The sequence below is a fragment of the Tympanuchus pallidicinctus genome, unplaced genomic scaffold (genome assembly GCF_026119805.1).
Source record: "Tympanuchus pallidicinctus isolate F22 unplaced genomic scaffold, pur_lepc_1.0 scaffold24, whole genome shotgun sequence".
Lineage (NCBI taxonomy): Eukaryota > Metazoa > Chordata > Aves > Galliformes > Phasianidae > Tympanuchus > Tympanuchus pallidicinctus.
Genome location: NW_026294741.1, coordinates 9378980 through 9399037, shown reverse-complemented (window position 1 = coordinate 9399037; position 20058 = coordinate 9378980). Strand labels below are relative to the sequence as shown.

Below are 20058 nucleotides of genomic sequence, written 5' to 3'. Positions count from 1 at the left end.
CACTGTGCTGGCTCTATTCCACCTGCGCCGCAGCTCCCGCCAGCCTGTAGTCTGCATCATCCAGGGGGGCTGCACCCTGCGAGACATGAGGTGCCCATGGGGTTTACACCCCCCAGCCATCTTACCTGGAAGGCATGGTGACAGCGCATGCTGCTCTATGGGCACAACTTTCTTAGCGAAGCTCCCAGTCCCAGGTGGTGAGTGAGTTACTGGAGCCTCCTCCAAACCCACAGACCCACACCAGGAATCTGGCTGAGCACCTTGCACTGCCTGGGGCCCTGCACAGGGCCCTTCTGTCAGCCCTACACCAGGGGACATGACAGCTAATGTGCTGTGGAGGAGCCCCCCCACCTCTGAAGACTGGGAAGGTGAGGACTGTACTGCAGGCTGTACTGCAGCCAAGGAGCTGAGAAGGGAGATCATAGAATGGTAGAATCACAGAATCACAGAATGGCCTGGGTTGAAAAGGACCACGATGACCATCTCGTTTCAACCCCCTGCTGTGTGCAGGTCGCCAACCACCAGACCAGGCTGCCCAGAGCCACGTCCAGCCTGGCCTTGAATGCCTCCAGGATGGGGCATCCACAGCCTCCTTGGGCAAATGGAATATGGAGATGTGCTCCATGTCTCTCCGGCTCAGGGCCACTCCAGCAGTTTGTTCCCCGTCCCCAGGCCCCAGCGCTGCTCCACAAAGCCCTGCTGCCACCCCGTGGCATTTGAGCAGTGAGGCTGCAGAGCTGGCCATGGCCTCAACGGTTGTCCTGGACTGCCTGCCTTGCACAACATCCTTCCAGCCTGGCCAGAGCCAGAACCTCACTTTCCAGATCCACTGCCTCCTGTTGGAAAAAGCCACTCAGCTCATCCTCCTGGACTCACTTTGATCTGAACCTCCTCAGCTCTCACCAACCTCACAGAATCATAGAATGAATCATAGAGTGGCCTGGGTTGAAAAGGACCATAATGATCATCTCGTTTCAACCCCCCTGCCATGGGCAGGATCACCAACCAGACCAGGCTGCCCAGGGATGTATCCAGCCTGGGATGGATCACCTGGCAGTGCTGGAGGCAGTTTTCCCTTTAGCTGCACTCTGTGGGATCTCCAGCTTGCCCCCTGCCTCTCCCTGCACAGCCTGCCCAGAAATACCCCCATGGCCCAACATCTCCAGGCCGTGACATATGGCAGTCATGCCTGGCCCTGGTGCTACACCCACGCATAGCCCTGTAGTCATCCTACACATTTCCTCCAGCCAAGAGACATAAAGCACAAATCCCAAGTCTTGTAATGGACACCAACACTCAGCAAGGATAGGATCCACTTCCTGAGTTGGGATTTTTTGCCATATGGACAAGCTGTGGTGGCTGAAACCTCCAAACTACACCAGCAGTGTGACAGGTCTGGGGCTGAGTGCAAAACCCCTCCCATGCCTTCTGCTCCCCGTGGTGGGTGAAACAAGTGGTTGAACACACAGTGATTGACTCCACTCTGACCAGAAAGCAAGTTTTATTGAAATATTTACAGTTGTATCCCAGATCAGTTGTATCCACGCCGACTATAAAAGGTTTATGCATCTCCCTTCAACACCTCTTTCCCAGCCCTACTCACATTCCCCTCCCTGTCAAGGCTGCAGCTGATTTTAAGATCTTTGTGGTCCAACAGTGGCATGGCTGAGTCCAGAGGTACGGAGCGAGAGCAGCTGAGCCCGCAGCTCCCTCAGAGCCCAGGTCCCTCACGCTAAAACTAAAAGGTTTCAGAGCAGTGCCCCACATGCCAGCTGCCTCTCTGAGCAGCGCAGCAGAGCACCTGGGAATCCTCCAGGCAGCACCAGAGCTCCTTAGGTTTTGATAGCTGTGTCTCGTGACTTGTAAGCCACACCACGGCTCTTCAGCTCTCGGACGATCCCTGCAACAAGGACACAAACACGTTTCAGATTGCACTAGGAATGAGAAGCCCTAAAAAAATCTGGTTGCTCTATCATGTAGCTTTCACCGCAGAGCTTAAGAACTGGACAATCTTCTTAGTTCCTTCTAACAGTGTGTCAACTTCACTGTGAAAAGTGTTCCATCCTCTAGTGCCTACACAGAGCACCCAAATATCAACTCAACTTTTGCCCTGGAAAAAAAAAGAAAAGCTGGGCAGAGACTTTATTGTATCATTTTCTACCTGCAGATGTTTGAATATCATGACTGTACCGCATAGGCCAAGCTCTTGAAGGTTGTTCTTAAGCCTCCCAGCCACTTCTGTGATTTGTCTGCAAGTCCCACCTTCTAAATAGCACCACAGCAGTGACAGAGCATCACATGGCTCAGGACAGCTCTCACCAGTACCACACAGCCTGGACAGCCAAACGACAGCCTGCAAGGCCCTCGGCTGCAGCCGGCTGGTTTTCATGCTTCCCAGCACCTCCCTGCTTCTGCCCGTGATGTGAGGACATTCCCCACACTAAGCAAAGCCCAAGAGCATCTCCCATATGCATCCCCTCCTGCCCTGCGCTCACAGCTGCGCTCTGCCCTCAGCTGCACAGAGCACATGGCATCACTGCTACGCTCCACTTGCTTCAGATGTGCCCAAAGCTGTGCCAGGAGGCCTCGTGCCTCACGGTGCTTCAGCTTTCCCCTAACACAGATGGTGGAGCTCAGGTTAGCAATAAGGGAGCTGACATTCCAAACAGAAGTCCAGCTTTTACACCAAATGTGGGAGACTGCAGCCCTCTTGGGACACAGGTTAGGAGTCTGATCTTAGGCTGCAGACATGAGAAAATGTGATTTCTGCTTTATGAAGGTAGGGCCAACTCACTACAGCCTTCACTGCACCTATAAATGAACAAACACCACCTTAACTTGATGAGAGCCCTCAGTGCAATACTGCAGTGGAAAGGAATACCTGCTCACCACTCCTCCTCATTTTCCCAACTGCACCCCTTTCGGCACCATTCATTTTTGTTTCCTTGAAGATGCACAGCTTGAAGTGAGCACACTCTCTGTAGTCAGGCTTTAATCCCATTTCATTGCTCTGATGTATAACCTGGCATCACAGGTTTTATTCAGCCAAATTTTCATACCAACTTTTGGCGAGCAGAATGCTGGATGACCACAGACAGCCTGTCTGCAGAACAGGGAACCCTGCCTCCCATTCCACACCTTTTCGCAGTCACCTGGCCAATCCTTTCATGCTCAGGGCCTGTTGTAACACTGTTTAATGGACCCCCAAATGCTGATTTCATCAGTGTAGCACACTCACAGAGTGTAACTGGGCAACGTACAGCACCAAGCATACAAAATAACCCATCCCTCAGAGGCCACTGTACAGCAGCACTCCTCACTCAGCAGCGGCGTTACCTTGGGGCAGGCGGCCGGTCACAGACACTGCATACACACCAGGCTTGAAGTTACCTGACGGAAAGAAAGCAAGCAGCCGGGTGGGCAAACAGCACCAGCAGCCTCGCCCTGTGCAGGTGCCCCCTCCTCAGGAGTTGCAGCAGCCCAAAGAAGAAATCCTGCTGCCCAGCATCACAGAACTCCAGAGCCGTTTGGGGTTAGGAGGGACCTCACAGCCCCATCCCTGCATGGGCTGGGTGCCCCCCAGGGCCCATCCACGGCCTGGGGCACCTCCAGGCATGGGGCACCCACAGCTCTGGGCAGCAGCGCAGCACCTCACCGCCCTCTGGGTGAAGAATTTCCCCTCACATCAGACCTGAGTCTCCCCTCTTTCAGTTCAAAGCCGTTCCCCCTTGCCCTATCACTGTCGGAGAAGGCTGTGGGGCAGAACAGCGGATGGCACTCACTGATGCGCTGCCACTTGGAGACCCAGCTGTCCTCGGGGCTCATCATGGCGATGATCCTGCGGGAGAGAGAGACGTGAGGGGGCTGTCGCCGCCCGCTGCCACCGCGCAGCCCATCGCGGCCCCTCACCCGTCGAAGGAGGAGCTGGTGCAGTCGTAAACCATCTCGCGGTTGCCCTTCATCTGCAGGTAGGCATCGCAGTTGTCGCAGCCGTCGTACTCGAACTGCTCGAGGGTCTGAGTGGGGAACCACACAACCACGAGATCACTGAGATCCACTGGGACCACAGAACCACGAGGCCATTGCGACCCACTGAGATCCACTGAGACTGAGACTACGGAACCATGGGGCCACTGAGACCATTGAGACCCACAGAGACCACGGAACCATGAGACCATTGCGACCCACTGAGGCCTGCTGAGACCCACTGCGACCCACTGAGGCCACAGAACCATGGGATCACTGAGCGCCCCGCGATGCCGCGCGGTGGGGGCGGCGGCGGAGGAAGGCCCGAGCGGGGCGGGACGGGTCCCGGCGGGGCTGGGAGCGGAACAGGCCCGGACAGAGCGGTCCGTGCGGGGCGGGGGGAAGGCAGCGGGCCCGGCGGAGCGCACCTTAACGAGGGAGCAGAGCAGGCAGGCCCGGAGGTGCCGCAGGTCTTTGGGGACGGTCTCCAGCGCCATTGCTGCCGCCGCCGCGCACGCGCAGAGCGGAACCGGAGCGGGCAGAGCCCGGAGGGGGGCGGCAGAGAGCCGGGAGGGGCGGGGGAGCGGCGGGGGTGGGGGGGTCGGGGCTGGGCTGGGGATGCGGGCGCTCGGCCGCCGGTCTGAAACGGCTTCATCGTGACCGTAGAATCATAGAACGGCTTTGATTGGGTTGAACGGGCTGGGGGGGCTCCTCTCTTCTGCAGGCAGAACACCCCCAGCTCCTCGGCCCGGCTCCACAGCGGAGGTGCCCCAGCCCTCTGAGCACCTCGTGCCCTCCTCTGGACCCGCTCCAACAGCCCCACGTCTTTCTCGTGCTGGGGGCCCCGGGCCTGGACGCAGGACTCCAGGTGGGGCCTCACGAGGGCAGAGCAGAGGGGGACAGTCCCCTCCCTGCCCGCTGCCACCCCTCTGCCGATGCAGCCCAGGCTGCTGGCGGCTCTCCGGGCTGCACGCTGCTGGTGTCTTCCATCCACCAGGACCCTCACGTCCTTCTCCACCACGTCGTGCTCTCTGAGTTCTGCTCCCAGTCCATATACATATCTGGAATTGCCCCCACCCAAATGCAGCACTCTGCACTTGGCTTTGTTACGTGGCCCCACGTTTCGAGTTTGTGAAGGTCCCTGTGGATGGCATTCCTACCTTCTGTCAGCTGCACCACTCAGCTTGGTGTCATCTGCAAACTCGCTGAGGACGCACTTAATATCATCTGTGTCACTGATAATGATGTCAGAACACGGATCCCACCATGGACCCCCATGGGACACCGCTTGTCCCTGCCTCCACCTGGTACAGACATTGACCACAGGCTGCGACCTTCCAACCAATTCCTTTTCCACCAAGCATCCCACCCCTTGAACCCATATATAGAGATAAGGATGTGGTGGGGGCCACGTCAAAGGCTTTGCAGGAGTCCAGGTACACACCATCAGCTGCCCTTCCCTTGATGCTGTCACATCACAGAAGGCCACCAGATGTGTGATGCATGCTGTGCCCTTGGTGAAGCCATGCTGGCTGTCTCAGATCAGCTGCCCGTCCCTCACATGCCTCACAGAACTTCAGCCACGAAGCCATGCAACTCCTTAAAACACACATCTTGGCTTTGTGCAGAACAAAAACACGCGGGTAGGCCGGGTACGTGGATAAATATATTAGTAAATAAATATATTTTTGAGCACATCAGCATATTCACACATCTTTGTTTTTTTATCAGACATAAATACACAGTTTTGCATATATATAAAACCTATTCTTCCATTTTTGGTTGATAATTTATTCCCAAGCCCAGGATAGACTCAGCAAAACAAAACAAAAAACAAACTTGTATTCACATTTAGAAGGATCTGAACTTTAAAAAAGGGAGGAGCAGAGGCTCTGTGCAGAATCGGAGGAGGTCCAGCCGGCCCAGGCACTCTGCCCACAGCCACCCGTAACGGTGGGGTTGAAGGTCCTGGGAAGAAAGTGGTCCCTGGGGAGGGACTGATGGTTTGGTTGTGGATAAAGCGAGGTTGGGACGTTCTGGCTCCCGTCAGTTTTCAGCTTTGGTCTTTGGACTCAGTAAAGGAAAACAAATGCTGTTTCATTGCAGTGGTGTTGTGGACTTGCAGTGACAGAGCCCAAGGGCACTGACCACCCGAAAGTATCACTCTGAAGCGAGAGGTGCAGGAACCGAGAGGAACCATCTTCCAAATTCTCAGACATCACTTCCCTTTCAGGTGGCTGGGGATTCTACTCCATCTACAGAAAAGGACTGCAAAAGCCATCTTCCTGCAGAGTTCCTCCCTCTCATCCCACCTGAGAACCCACCTACACAGACCTGCATACGTTCAGCTCGGCAAGCCCCACCGAGAGAGCCCAGCGTCAGAGATGTCTGTTTCCTGAATGAAAAGTAGCAGCAGCATAAAAATCAGGACATGAAAACACTTTGAGGCGGGCGCTGCCCTGCACAGCCCGGTAATACTGCAGTAGGAGTGGAAAGGTTTGTCAGTACTGACCACTTTCTCCAAGGAGCTTGGGGCTTGCTGAGATTCAGTCCTCCTTTTTTTCAGGATTTGGAGGGAAAGGAGTACTTTCAGACTGCAAACGAGGCACTCGTTCCTTTGAGGCAGTGAAATGCATCTCTGGAGGCTCTCAGCCTTCTTGACTCCTAAAGAAACCACTGGGAGCACCCTGACTTCATCACCCCCATCCGTGAAGTCATCTGAGCCCCCTGGGGGCTGGCTGGGACAAGACGTGTGCCGCACACACAGCAAGTTGAACAGGGGGAATCCAGACCTGTTCCTGGCTTTCTTTTTTCTCTTCAAGACTGGCTTTTCTGCAAGGGAGAAAACATCTGGACTTGTGTCTTCTGCTTGCCTTGCAGGACAAGAGGAGCCTGAAAAGGCTAGAATACAATTCTGCTGGGTTCTTTGATATGAAAAATTTAGCTCTTCCCTAGTATCAAAGGTCTTGCAGCAGCTCAATCACAGGACACAAGAAAAGGAACACTAGCAAGGGATTCATGTTTTGTTTAAAGCAGTCTTACTGGTTGGCTTTTAATAACATCATGTCAGTGATTTGAAGCTGGGACAAAGATGCCTCTTTCAAAGATTAAGGGTAGCATGCTCCATAAAAGCTTTCATCAGAAGAGAAGGAAGGCAGAGGCTGGATTAATCTGAACTGGGACCATCTAGCCTATGTGCTCTTGAACTGAGAAAGAAGCTGCAGCTTGACAGGAAGATACAGAGAGATTATCAGCGAGGAGATGGGGAACTTCTGTCCCTACACCAGGTTTCTGTCAGAAGTTACCTTCAGCTCTTATGACCTATCCTTCCCAATGTTTCATCAACTCTGAAAACCTGAGATAACCTTGGTGCCCTATAAGCGTGCTCTCCACGTGGGATTCTGGCTAATTCTTTGGCCTGAATGGTCAGTTAAGGCAGTGAACTCCACAGCCTGAATCCTTGCTGTATGAAAACTGTTTGGGTATCGTGGTGTGAATTTGCTGGATTTTATTTTACTTGAATGTCACCAAATTAGGAGACATAGGAAACAAGAGCTGGTGGTGTTCCAAGTGTCTCACAGAAGTACAAGAATAAGGCTGGGTGACAGATGGGGCTCTGCTCTGTATTTATTACACATGCTTATACTGGGATATATTTTTTTTTTCCCCTTGGGGCAACAAGAAAAGCAGAGAAGCAGGAGCCACGTGAAATCAAGGATTTGCCACAACTCCTGTGATGGGGCCATCTCAACTTTGAAACATGCTCAAAACATATAAGCTCTAAACAGAGCTGTCCACACCTGTTTTGAGAGTAGATGGAGGCGTTACAGGTGAAAGAGAGATGTATTTGCAATAGGAGATGAGAGGGTAGATTCTTTGCAGTGGAGAGAATCTGACCCAGCTTCTTCCCAGAAATTGTGACATTGTCCCTGGGTCTTCATCTCCACTGCTGCTGGCAAACACAGCACACGGCTGAGCTGGCTTCAGCTGAAGGACAGTGAAGCGGTCAGAAGTGGTGAGAGATGTTAGTTTCCAATGAGGTTGGAAGAAGCACCTTTCAGGATGGACCTGTGAGTGCTGGGATGGAGAATACCTTGTTCCTGTGTCTGAAATAAGAGTGGAAAAGTTAAATGAAGAAGTTCGGCTTTTGACCTAAGAGAGGAAATGAAGTTGGGAGCTACCAGGCCACAGAAAGTCCTTCCTGCAGCTTTTGGTCTCGAAGGCTTGTTTATTTCTGAAGTGTTTTTCAAAACCTTCTGCGGCACGAACACGGCACGAACGCCGCAACAGCAGCTTGCTCTCTGTCGGCGAGCTCTCCAGCTGAGGACTCCCAGGACTGGTCTCTGAGCCAGCCAGCCCACGCAGACAGATGCCTCTGGATGAAGACGGGCTGCCTGGGCCTTCACAGGAGGAGAGGACCTGGAGAACACAGCTCTGTGCTTCTGTGACCATCGCAACGAGGAAACGCTGAGGAGACCACCAGCATCACACGGCTCTGCGCGGGCTGAGCGCGGCTGGGCTGTGCAGCTCAGGACTGCTCAACACGTGCTGAGCTGTGAGCTCCACTCCGGCCGGTTTGCTGAACATCTTTGTCCACTCCAGCTCTCCCGTAAGCAAATGAGCCAGTGTCTTGTTAAACTGAGTGTTCACGGACATCCTGGACCTCCTCTTCAGATCCTGCAGTCAAAAAAAGAATAAAGGAAGCGTGAGTCAAATGCTCCAGAGCCGCTGCGACAGAACAGATTCTGCAGTGGAAGCCACAGTGTTTCTCCCAGTATTTTGGAGGGACTTTTCTGGCCATTTCCACAGTCAGGTTATTCCTCTATGTTAAGACAGAACAAAACAAAAAGATAAGACATCAAACTCCAATGTGAATGTTCAGAAAAAGCTGAGGATGTGGTGCATCCCAGGATTCATCTTGCTGCTAGGAGCTTTTTGGGCTTTTTGATGTGTGCTCTTTGAGGAAAATCTGTACAGCCATGTAAAAAATGATCGGCACCAGAAAACACTGCTGGCTCATATTCACAGATGCCATGGCACCACCCTCCAGGCACAAGGGACAGCAAGAAAAGAAACTCCAGACAACAGAAAGAGCCTGCAAGAGAGGAGTGAGTGCAAGAAGGGAATAGCACAGGTGTTTCAAGGCATTGACAAATCGTTTCTGAGTCTCAAAAACCACCAAACCCAGTGAGTGTTGGTTGGTCACTAACACCAATGCCCCGCATCCAGCCAGCAAGGATGGTGCTTCCTTCCTCCCCAGCCCCATCTGCCTGGTGAATTATTGACAGGCAGGTGCTGAGTAGGTTGCACTGAAACACTCAGTGTAAGGGCTGCCTAGAAACCGTGCATCCTTGGTTACTGCTTCAGTCCTTTTCTCCCTAACGTGGCTGAGCACTGACGTGTGCACTGCGTTCCCTTTCCCTGATGTCTCTCAAGCCTGCCCACAGCTCTCACACAGATAAGCACAGCCCAGAAAATGCAGACATGCATTATTTTTCACATTTCCCTTTTCCTGAATGTTCTTGAGATCAAAAGGATACAAATGCCCACACAGCTATTCAGAGAGAGCAATTCAAAACAACTTTTCAAATCAGAGTCACAGAAAACTCTTGCTCATTACCAAGCACTAGCTGTAGGAACAGGGCCTCTGCAAATTAAACATATGGGAAGGAAACAGCTAAAGGAGATTCTGCTTTGAAAACATAGCTCACAGATGTGGGAAAATTAATGGACAGACGCAGCATTATACATCTGTATGTGTGCAGGGCATGGCTGAAGTACCAGAAGACGTCTGTGAGACGTGGCATTGGTTGATGTGTATCAGCAGCCCACTGAAGAAGCCTCTGCCAGCTGCTCCTCAGGCGTGCTGATTTACACACAGCACAGGGAAGCTGGGCAGCCCCGACTGCCTTTGGTCGGCCAGAAGCCTCCAGTCTCAAAGAGGATTATCAGACTATTTTCTGAAAACTGCACACGTGGGAGTTTCCCCTGCTACACAAACTGAAAGGAAAGTATAAAAAGGTCCTGAATCAGGAGCCAGAGAGGTGGGAGATCCACAGCTGATGAGCTGGAGACCCCCACAGGGCGAAGACCTGAAGGAACACACCTTGCTGATAGAACAGAGATTTGTCCAGTGGGTGTTAACTTGTAATGGTGGTCTTTTCCTCCCCTAATTCCTTTCTCCCTCTCTAGTAAAGATCAAAGACACGACATGAAAGGGAAAGACTGTGAAAAGGAGCAGGAGATGGGGAGTGAGGGAGGATGCTGACATGCTGCAGGGGATGAGATTTCCCAGAGAGAAAGCACGAGGTTCCACCACTGATAAATAAATTGCTGGGAGCAATTTATCTGCTCAGGAATGAGATCCGAGTGTGTGCAGGTGGCTTAGGAAGCCATCTAGCTGTAACTCACTGCTAGTTGTCTGACTTCTCTTAAAAGGATCCTCTCAACATTGCTTGAGGATTGATTCTTCAGAGAAACAAGTCAGAGCTGTAAGGCCCAGGCTCAATTCCCAAGCGGGGGAAGCAGGGATGTATCTTTATGCAAACCACACCAAGAAGAGTCGTATGAACTCCAAGGTGCTGCAGGCATCTTTGGGATCATCATTAGTGCCCTGCTATGCCACAGTGCCAGTGCGTGGCACTGCCTGGGAAAGGGGCTGTGATTCAGCCTCACCAAAATCCAGCATCACCTGATCTGGGCAAGGTATGCACACACCTGGAGGGTGTCATGTCCCACAGGAACACCGTCAGCTTCTGGATACCCTGCTTTAGGGACTTCCTGAGCCAGAGATGGTATCTGCATCTCTGCATTTGATAGCTCTTGATCTAGGCTCTCAAACACATTTTACTTCTGGCACTTACATCCTCTGGGTACAGAGCACCAATATGAGCCATGTCTTACCTTACTGGGTGTTGCAAAGCTTCCATTTCCCATTTGATGCCACATTATTTCATCATAAGAAAAAGAGCATGTCTTTTAGCTGCCGTCTGCTCTGCTGTCCCTGATTTTGTATCGAATCCACCACTAGTCATCATTTTCCCATGTGAAAATCTCTACATTCTGTTTCCTCAGAAAAACCTCAGCACTGTGATTGCACCCTCCTGCACTCCTCCCAGGTCCGCTCCATCCTTTTATGAGAGGTGGTGATGAGTTGCACTAAAGCTCTGGAAGCACCTCGGTTCACACAACTGCACAGCAGCGCTTTCTGCTGCTCCCCTCCTCGTCCCCAGACAGCTCTGAGCAATTCTTTGGCAGAAGTACTCACAGTGAGTCCAGGACTGTTTCCTGAGGTTGTAAGAAGGGCCCATGGCAGTGCATACATTCTTAGAAGCAGCTCTGCTCTTGTGTGGCATTTTGTGTTACTCACACGGAATTTCACCTGCCACTTTATTGCCCAATAACTCAGCAACAGGAGATCCTTCTGTAGCACTTTGTAACCAGCTTTAAAGCTGGCAGTCCTGAAGGATTTTGTCTTCTACAAACTCTGTTATCTCCTTGCCTTGCCCAGGATATTTATGAACTTGATGAAAGGTGCTGACAGCTGGAGAACTCCACTCCTCTCCCTTCCCGAGTAACTTTCCTCCATTAAGACTGCTCTGCACTTCGTCTCCTATTTTTCAGCCTGTTATTTACCTCTGAGCACCTTCTCTCTTATCCTTTGGGAGCTTCATTCCCCTACAAGATCTGGGAAGCGTTATCTTTCTCTACAAAAGCCGTGCTGCCTCCTCCCCTGGATTTCACGCTTAGCCATTCATCTACAAGTCAGCCCCTGGATTTGAATCTGTAACAATTTGCTTGGCAGGAAAGTCAGGCTCATCGCTCTGTGGCTCCAGCTATTTGAAGCTGATGTTGCTCTCAACTCTTCCTTCCGGCTCTGGGCATGGGCAGCAGATCATAGTCCACATTCGTGGTTTAGCTCTTTTTTAAAGCCAGAGCCCTTGCACGATGCTCCGGTGAGTAACTCACACCCCTGGCAATTTTTTACCGTTCGCCTTATTGATGAGTTTCGGAAATGCTCACGTTGGTGCTGTGATCTGGGAGGGATCCTCCAACCCACGAGCTGTGCTGGGGTGAGAACCTCCTCGAGCGCTTCCCTGCTGATCACTGATGCAGGAAGTTTGTTTTGCTTCTCTGCTGTGCTCTGCCCTCAAACATCCCCCTCAGACACACCTCACTGCCACAGAGCCTGCGGCACGCTTCTTCCTACCGATGGAGATGAACATCTTTGCATTAATAGCCCTTCTGCTTTGCACAAGCTGCTCACAGAAGTCTTCCCTTCCTGCCTCATGTGGCTCTGCTCTTAGCTTTATATTCAACCCTCTGATTTCTCGTCTGGCCACACCTTCGCTTTTGAAGAATGGTTTATTGTTTGTAATTCCACTGCCCTGCCAGCCCTTTTTGAGGCCTTTTTCTGGCTGGTGAGATGTGTGACTCTGGGCTTCTGTTCCTGTGCCTGTAAGCAATGCCTGTGCCCAAAAGCATCTCGTTCTTTCCACTTCTTCTCTCATTATTATTTCAGGAGCCTCATGTTTATATGAGTTCTTCTTCTGCAGCCCGTGCTAAAGCAGTGTACTGTAACCCTAGTACCACTTCATTCCTACTTAGGCACAACTGGGGATTTTGTGTTTCTTGTCACTGGACTTTATACCTTCCTTAACACAGAGTGCCCCCTCATGCCTCCAGAAGAGACACACTCCTCTCTATAATTCCACATGGAAATTGCACAGTCCCATCGTGTTGGTGTTTTCTTAAAGACATTCTGAAAAGTTAATGGCAAAAATGCCACCTAAAGGCAGGCTTCCTAATTCATCCACTTACATTTTTAGCTATGTATTCGGACATGTCTTTGCATTTCTCCTGGGTCTCGTTGTCTTTTTTGTTGTGTGTCCCACTGAAACAGGACTGTCAATTGTTCTTTGCTGTGTTTACCTGTCCTCCACTGATTTACGCCCAGTCCTTTCCAAGATAAAGCACTGAGGTGACTGTAACTCCACAGGTTGTGTCATGACAAGCAATGTTTTCAGCTTGATGGCTTTTCTGCACAAGCCCTGCAAGAACTCCTGCTCACTACAACTTTGCTCACTACAACTTTCCCTGGTTCCTAACAAAATTCAATCTTTCCAAGTATCTTCTCACTCTTATAAAGAAATTTCGACTCTCTGGAAAGCATGCACTGAAGCTACAGCTGTCAGACAGACAGGGTCCCACTGCCTTCCGACACATCAATTCTTTGTGCTCCCAGCAGACGGAGGTAAGAGGGACAGGTGGCTTGCAAATACACCCTGCCAGTGGCTCTAGACAGGCATCAGTGCTTTCCCCATCACACCATCAGGATGGACAAGCTCTGAGCCTCTGGGACAAACCCACAGAGCAGCAGCAGTGTCACAGCACAGCAACGCCCTGGAGCTCCACATCAGGCAAGCAGAGCCCAAGTGGGGCTGGCAAATGAACTGGGGGACCTCTGGGCTGGAGGGAGGCATGTGCTCCCCTTCAACTCCCTGTGTCCTCCCAGTGGGGATCACAGAAAGGGAGGAGACACAGATAGGAGAAGTAGAAAACAGTCTGAAAAACATCAGCAAATTCAGACAGCTAGAGAGAAGGAAATAGGCACTGCTTGAAGTGAGGGTTTTGTCAGAGTGAGGACTGAGACTTGGCAGAACATCACACATTTCCTAGAAGGGGAGCAGGGCAGTGGCTGCCAAAGCAAGTGCATGGTGTTGCACACACTGGGCATCTCCATTCCTAAAGCTGCCTGCTCTTTTGTCTGCTCTTTTCCCATTTTTTTTTCCTTTAGGGAGAAGCTAAGAACAGGAAGGCTAACCTGAAGCCCCTATGTTTCAGGCTATGAGGTTTATGAAATAAAGAAATAGGATGGCTGCACCTCCACTGCCAAACAAGAAAGCACTTGGGCTGCCCTCCCGATCTGGAAGTAATCCACACGTACATTATGGGGACAAGAGCACAGGCTCTTGCCCTGCTAGTCTCTGCCCAGCAGAACAGGGGGTTCCAGGGAAGACTGCCTGACACCTTAATTCCCCTCAGACCCCATTCAGACCCAGACTGCAGCGATCTTTGGTGAACATCGAGTTCTGCTGCTGCAAAGCAGAGAGGTCAGCACAAAGCCCTGTGCTGTCACACTCACCAGGTGCTTCCCCACCCCACGTCCACGGCCACAACTGGAAGAAGTGCTGACTGCCCTGAGACTGGGAGCAGGGGACAGAGGCATTGGTGTGTCCCAGCAGCAGCCATGTCACAAGTGTCCAGGCGATAAGAGCTGATGGACAAGGCTGCAGACAATGCTATCCACGAGAGGGACCTGGAGCTCCCCCAGGAATGGCACTGCCCCTCCTGGGCAGCACCCAGGTTGGGGACAGTGGGGTCCACCCTGAGCCACACCAGTGCATGGGCTCTGTTTGGAAACGGGAGCTTGCACAGGCTCCTGAGCAATGCACCATGCCGTGGTGTTTTGATACAGTCCAGACAACATTGCTGCACACTGCTTCCAGCTCTAGGCACATCATCAGCCCTCGGAGCTGCTGCAAACTGCAGAGACATCCCCCCACTGCTGTATCTCCCAAAGCAGCAGCATCCTGAAGAAACCCCCCCATCACCCATCTGCAGCACCAGGCCCTTCTGTGCCAGGGAAAAGGCTGCAGGCACTGCACTGAGCCCCGTGCCCAGCTGGCCTCTCTCTTCCCTGCTGCCTCCTCGCAGGCATGGTGTGGCCAGGAGCCTGGGTGGGGTGTGGGGCTGGATAGACAGCGTGGGGAGGAAGTTATTATCTGTGTGGTACAATGGGCACGGTGAGTCAGGAGTTTCAAGCCAGAAATTAGGCTGCTAGTTCTGTATAGGGTACCTAAATAAAAATGATTTGCACAGGGACCGGCAGTGAGTCAGTGACAGGGTGAGGAGGGGAGCCCGGCACCTGCCCCTGCTGCCTGCAGCTTGCAATTTGCAGAGGAACCAGGGAGCTGAGCCTCCAAACATCCTGCTCTCAAAGTCACACAAGGAGGCAGAATGACATAGGGCAGTTAGGCAAAGGGCCAGATCTTAATTACTTCTAATTTCCAGAAGACACTAAGAAACAACTCCCACACAGAAGGGGCAGGTGAGACAGGAGGGATGTGCAAATCCATAAACTCATTCAGTCTGTTCCTGTGCTACTCGCAGCCATGCACACACACTTCCTTATTGAGGCTGGCAAGCTGGGGCAAACAGCAAAGCCCAGTGAGCCTTAATGGGCTCTGCCATCAGAACATCCAGACCGAGGAAGGATACCCAGAAACGCGGTTCCACCCCTTCTGCTGGGAGAAACTCTGTCTGCTAGACACTCCTACAGAGCTGCCTTATTTCCCACTGGAATTATTTTAGGGTGAGACTGTGGGGTTTGATGCACTCAGCCGATCCATAAACAGACGACAATCGTTCTGGCCATCACCTGAGGATGGGCGAGATCCAGCACACCTCTGTCACCAGTGGTGCTATAGGAAAGCCTAGGGGCACCTGGAGCACGTTCCCACCTCACCTGCAGCAACCCACCCTCATCATCTGCTTGCCGAAAGAGAAAACCCAGACTAGACTCACCCTGCCCACACTGCTGAGCTGGGCAGTGCAGGTGGAGACTGTGCCTTGGGGTGCCTGTTCCTGAGAAACCAGCAGGAACCGCGCGGTTTCCCTCCCGTCCTGACATCCCCTCCTCCTGCTTTTTCAGCTCTGAGCTGGATTGTGGCACCAAACACTTCCACAGCGGCCGGGAGCCCGTGCTGCAGGGCATGGGAGAGCTTGGGATCAGGGGTTGGACCTCGGGTGAGCAGCGGTGGCCAGCAGGGTGGCCGTGAGGAATGTGAGCATCAGAGGCTTTGGGCAAGGCTGAATCCTCGGGCAGGAGAGCGGGATCGAGCTCCAGGGGACACTTTCTTTTCCTTCGGTGATGTCGGCTCTGTAAGCTGTGTCTCTGGGGCAGCAGCACAGGGGACGTGCCTGCTGCTCCCGACTGTCTGTTGGCATCTACACCGAAGTCCAACCTGTTGGGAGAAGCGGAGGAGGCGTGCGGGGGCTCCCGACCTTGCTGGGCACAGGCTGGCTGTCCCACTGGAGGAGCCTCCTGCAACTCTGTCCTGTTTTCCAGTGGCTGCTGACAGTGATGGCTCTTCTCAGCCCTCTTTTGCGTCCGAGCACTGTGAAAGCCAACCTTAGCCCCAGAGTATCGGGACTTGCGCTGCCCAGGGCCCGAGCCAGCCCGGCCAGGTGTGCATTCCACCTCCCTTCTGTAGTGGTGGTGCTGGTGGTGGTGGTAGTGGATGTGGTTGAGCACCTGGGCCTTGGCTGGAGCGGCACCGCCGGGCACCATCAGGTCCAAGGACCTGGGTCGCGTCTCCCTCAGCGCCCGTTGCCGCTCCGGCCCGTTGTCCATGGTGGGCCCATCTGAGCTGCAGTACACAAACGGGTCGTAGTCGCTGCTGAGGGAGCTGCGGAAAGTGGAGCAGCTGCCATGGATGCCCTGCAGGCTGATGTCTGTGCAGTTCAACATGGAGTCGCTGGAAGAACCGTGGCAGGGCCCCGAGCTGGAGTCGCTGCCTGGACCGTCTGCCAGGTACCCGCTGTGCTCCGTGAGATAGCTCTCCCCGGAGCCACTGCTGTTGTGCTGGTGCCCATGGCTGACCCCCCGGCGCGGGATGGGCGCCCGGTGCTGCCGCTGTGCCAGGGCTGCTGTCAGCCCCAGGCAGGGCGGTGTGGGCTGCAGGGAACACGTCCTGTGGGGGGGTTGCCCACACACCGGAGGGCTGGGGTGCTGCTGGCCCCGCAAACCGGAGGCCAGGGGGGACGCGTGTCCGCAGGCGGGCAGGGAGCTGGCTGGCCTGTATGGCATGTAGTGGATTGTGCCAAAATCCAGCTGGGAGAGCTCTGGAGAGTGGAAGAAGGGGTTGCTGTGGGCTGGCTCTGAAGGGAAGCTCCTGAGATTCCTCTGAGGGTAGGGATGTGGAAGGTGGTAAAGGGAATGTCCTGGGTGCTGGCGGAAAAGGTGCAGCCGCCGTCCGGGCTCCATGTCCCGAGGAGCCAGCCTGGAGCCTGCCACCGTGGCCTGGTCCACTGAGTCTCGGGCTGCGAAGAGAGACGGCAGCATCAAGTGAACACCCTATGGCCTGGCTGTGGTGGCCTCAGCATCATCGAGCCTCTACTGCACACTCATACCCACATCCCACCTGTGCCCTGTGTCAGCTCACAGCTGCCACCAGACCCTCTTGATGGTTTGCACACCCTGCATCCTTTCTGGGGCCCTGGCCCCAGACTCCGACTCCTACTCCCACAGGCCCTGGGAATGGCACAGATCCTGCCCCAGCCCAGAAACTCTCTGTGCACACGCAGAGACATCCCCCCTCCATGCACACACTACCTGGTACCCCCCCCACACACAGACGTATTCCTGTGCTGCACTGGCTGAATGCATTGCCCAAAGGTACGTGTTCCTCCTGGGCACAATCCCTGCACCCACCCCTATCCCTGGCTGGGAAATGCCTACCAAGAATATTGAACATGCAAAGTGGACACGTGTGGTGTTGCTGCAGCCAGGGGTCAACACACTCCCGGTGAAACTCGTGGGAGCATGAGATGATCCGCAGTTCCTAGAAAGAAGCAGGGAGAGGATGAGGAGGGTGAGCGAGGAGAACCTTGTCTCAAGAACTGGGTACAGAGGGGGGGGCTTGTGATGTACCAGGAGGCAACATTTGAAAGACTGAGACATGCAGCAAGCCACTGCAGCCCAGCTTTGTATGGAGAAGGCTGTGCAGCGGTCTGGCATCTTTGGTTCTGCTCGCTGCATGTAGCCCTAGGAAGTGATCTCCAGAGAGCTGCTAGCCCTTGGGAATAGGGAGACTATGGGCTGACTGGTTAGGAGAAGCAAACCCCACTTTTGCCTCACTCCTTCAACACGAACACATGATGGTCATTATACCCTTCAGTAACAATAGGAGACTCATCTTTAGGGAACTGCAATCTGCAGGCAGGTCCAGTGCCTTCGGGCCAAGAGCAGTCAGTCTTCCATCACTGCTGAACCTCACCCAGCCTCCAGGAGCTGCTGAAGGAAGCCTCCCCAGGGCCTCCCAGCCTTGCCAAGCTCCCGCCCGACCGCAGCTCAGAGCTGAGGCTCGCTCACAGCCATGCCTGCAGCCTACCTGGCCCTCAGTGAACTCCTCCAAGCAAATAGCACAGACCGGGGCCGAGCTGCAGCTGCTGGCCGAGTCCCACCGCGAGGCCTGCCGGCACCTGGCCTGGTACTTGCGCGTGGCCAGCTGCCTGATGGCCTGCATGGTCTGCTGCTGTACCGAGTCCTGCCAGGAGGAAAAGAGGCTTTCAGGAGATGCTCAGCCATGCACTGTCGTGTTCCTCGAGGTTCTTCCACTTTTGAAAATGTGATTATTGCAGATTTGGGGGCAATTTCTATGGGTGATTGTTTGCCTATCCAGAGGGGACTTTGTTACCAGCAGGAGGTAACTGATAATGGACGTTCAAAATCACTCAGTGGTGCTGAATTTCTGATCCCCAGAGGCTCGTCCTTCTATTGGAAGTGTAGGATATTTTCAAATCTGGAGACACATCTGACTGGGTGGTGTGGCAGGAGGAGAGCAAGATCATTGCAAAAGGGATGCTGCCAGCCCACCTCAGGACCATTCCACACACACCAGGCACACACCTGCCTCATCTCCAGGGCACACATTTCCTCCCCCAAACTGATTCCAGGGCTGCTCTCATTGCATTCCTGTTTGCTCAGACACGTCTGCTCTGTGAGATTCTTACCTGTGTCCTGTTCAGCTGGCACTTTGTACGGACGACAAAGATCAAAATGATGACGACAACAGTGCTGACCACAGTGAGAAGGATCCACACGTCGTAGTCAGGCTGTTGAATAAAACAGGAAAGAAATCACCCTTGTGAATGAGACTTAGAGGCCAAGCAGGGGAATTCTGATCTCTTCCTGACCATCACTTTGGATACATCATCTTCGGCCAAATTCTGCTTCCATGGTTTTTACAGATGGAAGAAAAGAAAAAGGGCTCAGTTTTGTTTTTCTGCACATTTCATCAGAAATGGATGTTTGATTTTGCAGCACCTCAAAGTACTATAAGCCACGACCTAAGGTAACACAAGATAAGAAAATCAAGGCTTGATGTCATACGAAGAGAAATCTCCTCAGTTCACTCATGATGTTTAAGCAAAAGAAGCTGTAAATAAGCTCAAAGAGATTTTGAGTTTTTCTTTGCAGCACAACATCTGAACAATGCAGATAGGGAGAATGGCTCTGCAGAGCTCCTGCAAAGGAATACCATCTGCAAGGCAGGGGAAGGAAGATCAGCAGCTTTGGGAAAGTCCAGGGGAGAAAGGATACAGGAACAGTGGGAACAGTGTGTCTCACCCAAGCTGGTGGCTCCTTGACCTCTATCTTCACATGGGCCTCTCTGTTCTTGTTCACAACGCCCATGAGCAGCTCAGCGTCGTGGCCCCTGATCAGCACCACGGGTTGACTCAGACCTCTGGGCTTTCTCAGCTGAAATGAAACAAATGTGGTGAAAGACATTCGAGAACAGCCTGAAAGAGACGTTCCAGTACCCCTGCCAGGTCTGATCTCTCCTCCAGATTTTGCTGATCTTAGGCACAGCTTCCCTATCTGTGCTCTTATCTAGTGCTGTATGCTTTTCATTATCCTTTGATTATTTCAGAGAGGAATCTATTCCACTGCAGAGATGAGCAGTGCTGGTGGAAGCACTGATGTTTAACTTGTAGCCAGAGCATCACCAAGAGCATACCAGAGTAGCCACGACTTCTGCTTGAAAACTTGAGAAATCACCTTTCCTCTGAGTTACACCAGACCGGATGGATGGGCTCTGGTAATCTACCATTTCCCACAAGGAAGCAATCACCTTCTGGAAAGCACCTTTAATTGACAAGGAAATATCCTTCAAGAGCAGCACGGTGTTGTTTACAAGCTGCTTGTGCTGCCTGCAGATCTGGATGTGCAGAAGTGACAAGTGCTGTGTGCACGGGTGAGCTGGGTAAGCGCTAACCCTCCATGCCAGGCTGCACGTCCTCCTGGGA

At 53.0% G+C, this 20058-nt stretch overlaps 2 protein-coding genes across 3 annotated transcripts in view; both read right to left on the bottom strand.

Annotated features, from left to right (window-relative positions):
* Positions 1 to 1484: 1484 nt before the first annotated feature.
* On the bottom strand, positions 1485 to 4513 carry SUPT4H1 (SPT4 homolog, DSIF elongation factor subunit). 2 transcript variants are annotated; one of them, XM_052689074.1, is made up of 5 exons: positions 4395 to 4513; positions 3910 to 4016; positions 3783 to 3838; positions 3337 to 3390; positions 1485 to 1900 (listed from the first exon to the last, which is right to left on the bottom strand). In XM_052689074.1, the coding sequence occupies exons 1-5, from the start codon at positions 4461 to 4463 to the stop codon at positions 1833 to 1835; spliced, it is 354 nt and encodes a 117-aa protein (XP_052545034.1). In that variant the 5' UTR covers positions 4464 to 4513; the 3' UTR covers positions 1485 to 1832. The 2 variants fall into 2 exon arrangements, with proteins under 2 accessions (XP_052545034.1, XP_052545033.1); XM_052689073.1 differs by lacking the exon at positions 4395 to 4513 and adding an exon at positions 4209 to 4320 and having other exon boundaries at positions 3910 to 4102.
* Positions 4514 to 5619: 1106 nt separating this feature from the next.
* The window catches only part of RNF43 (ring finger protein 43), a 53477-nt gene continuing 39038 nt past the window's right edge, over positions 5620 to 20058 (bottom strand). The window contains exons 4-9 of the mRNA XM_052688745.1: positions 19379 to 19510; positions 18763 to 18864; positions 18141 to 18296; positions 17489 to 17591; positions 15553 to 17070; positions 5620 to 8643 (exon numbers count right to left, since the gene is read on the bottom strand). Coding sequence (XP_052544705.1) covers positions 8600 to 8643; positions 15553 to 17070; positions 17489 to 17591; positions 18141 to 18296; positions 18763 to 18864; positions 19379 to 19510 — 2055 coding nt within the window. The 3' untranslated portion in view covers positions 5620 to 8599. The remainder of the gene's footprint in view (positions 8644 to 15552; positions 17071 to 17488; positions 17592 to 18140; positions 18297 to 18762; positions 18865 to 19378; positions 19511 to 20058) is intronic.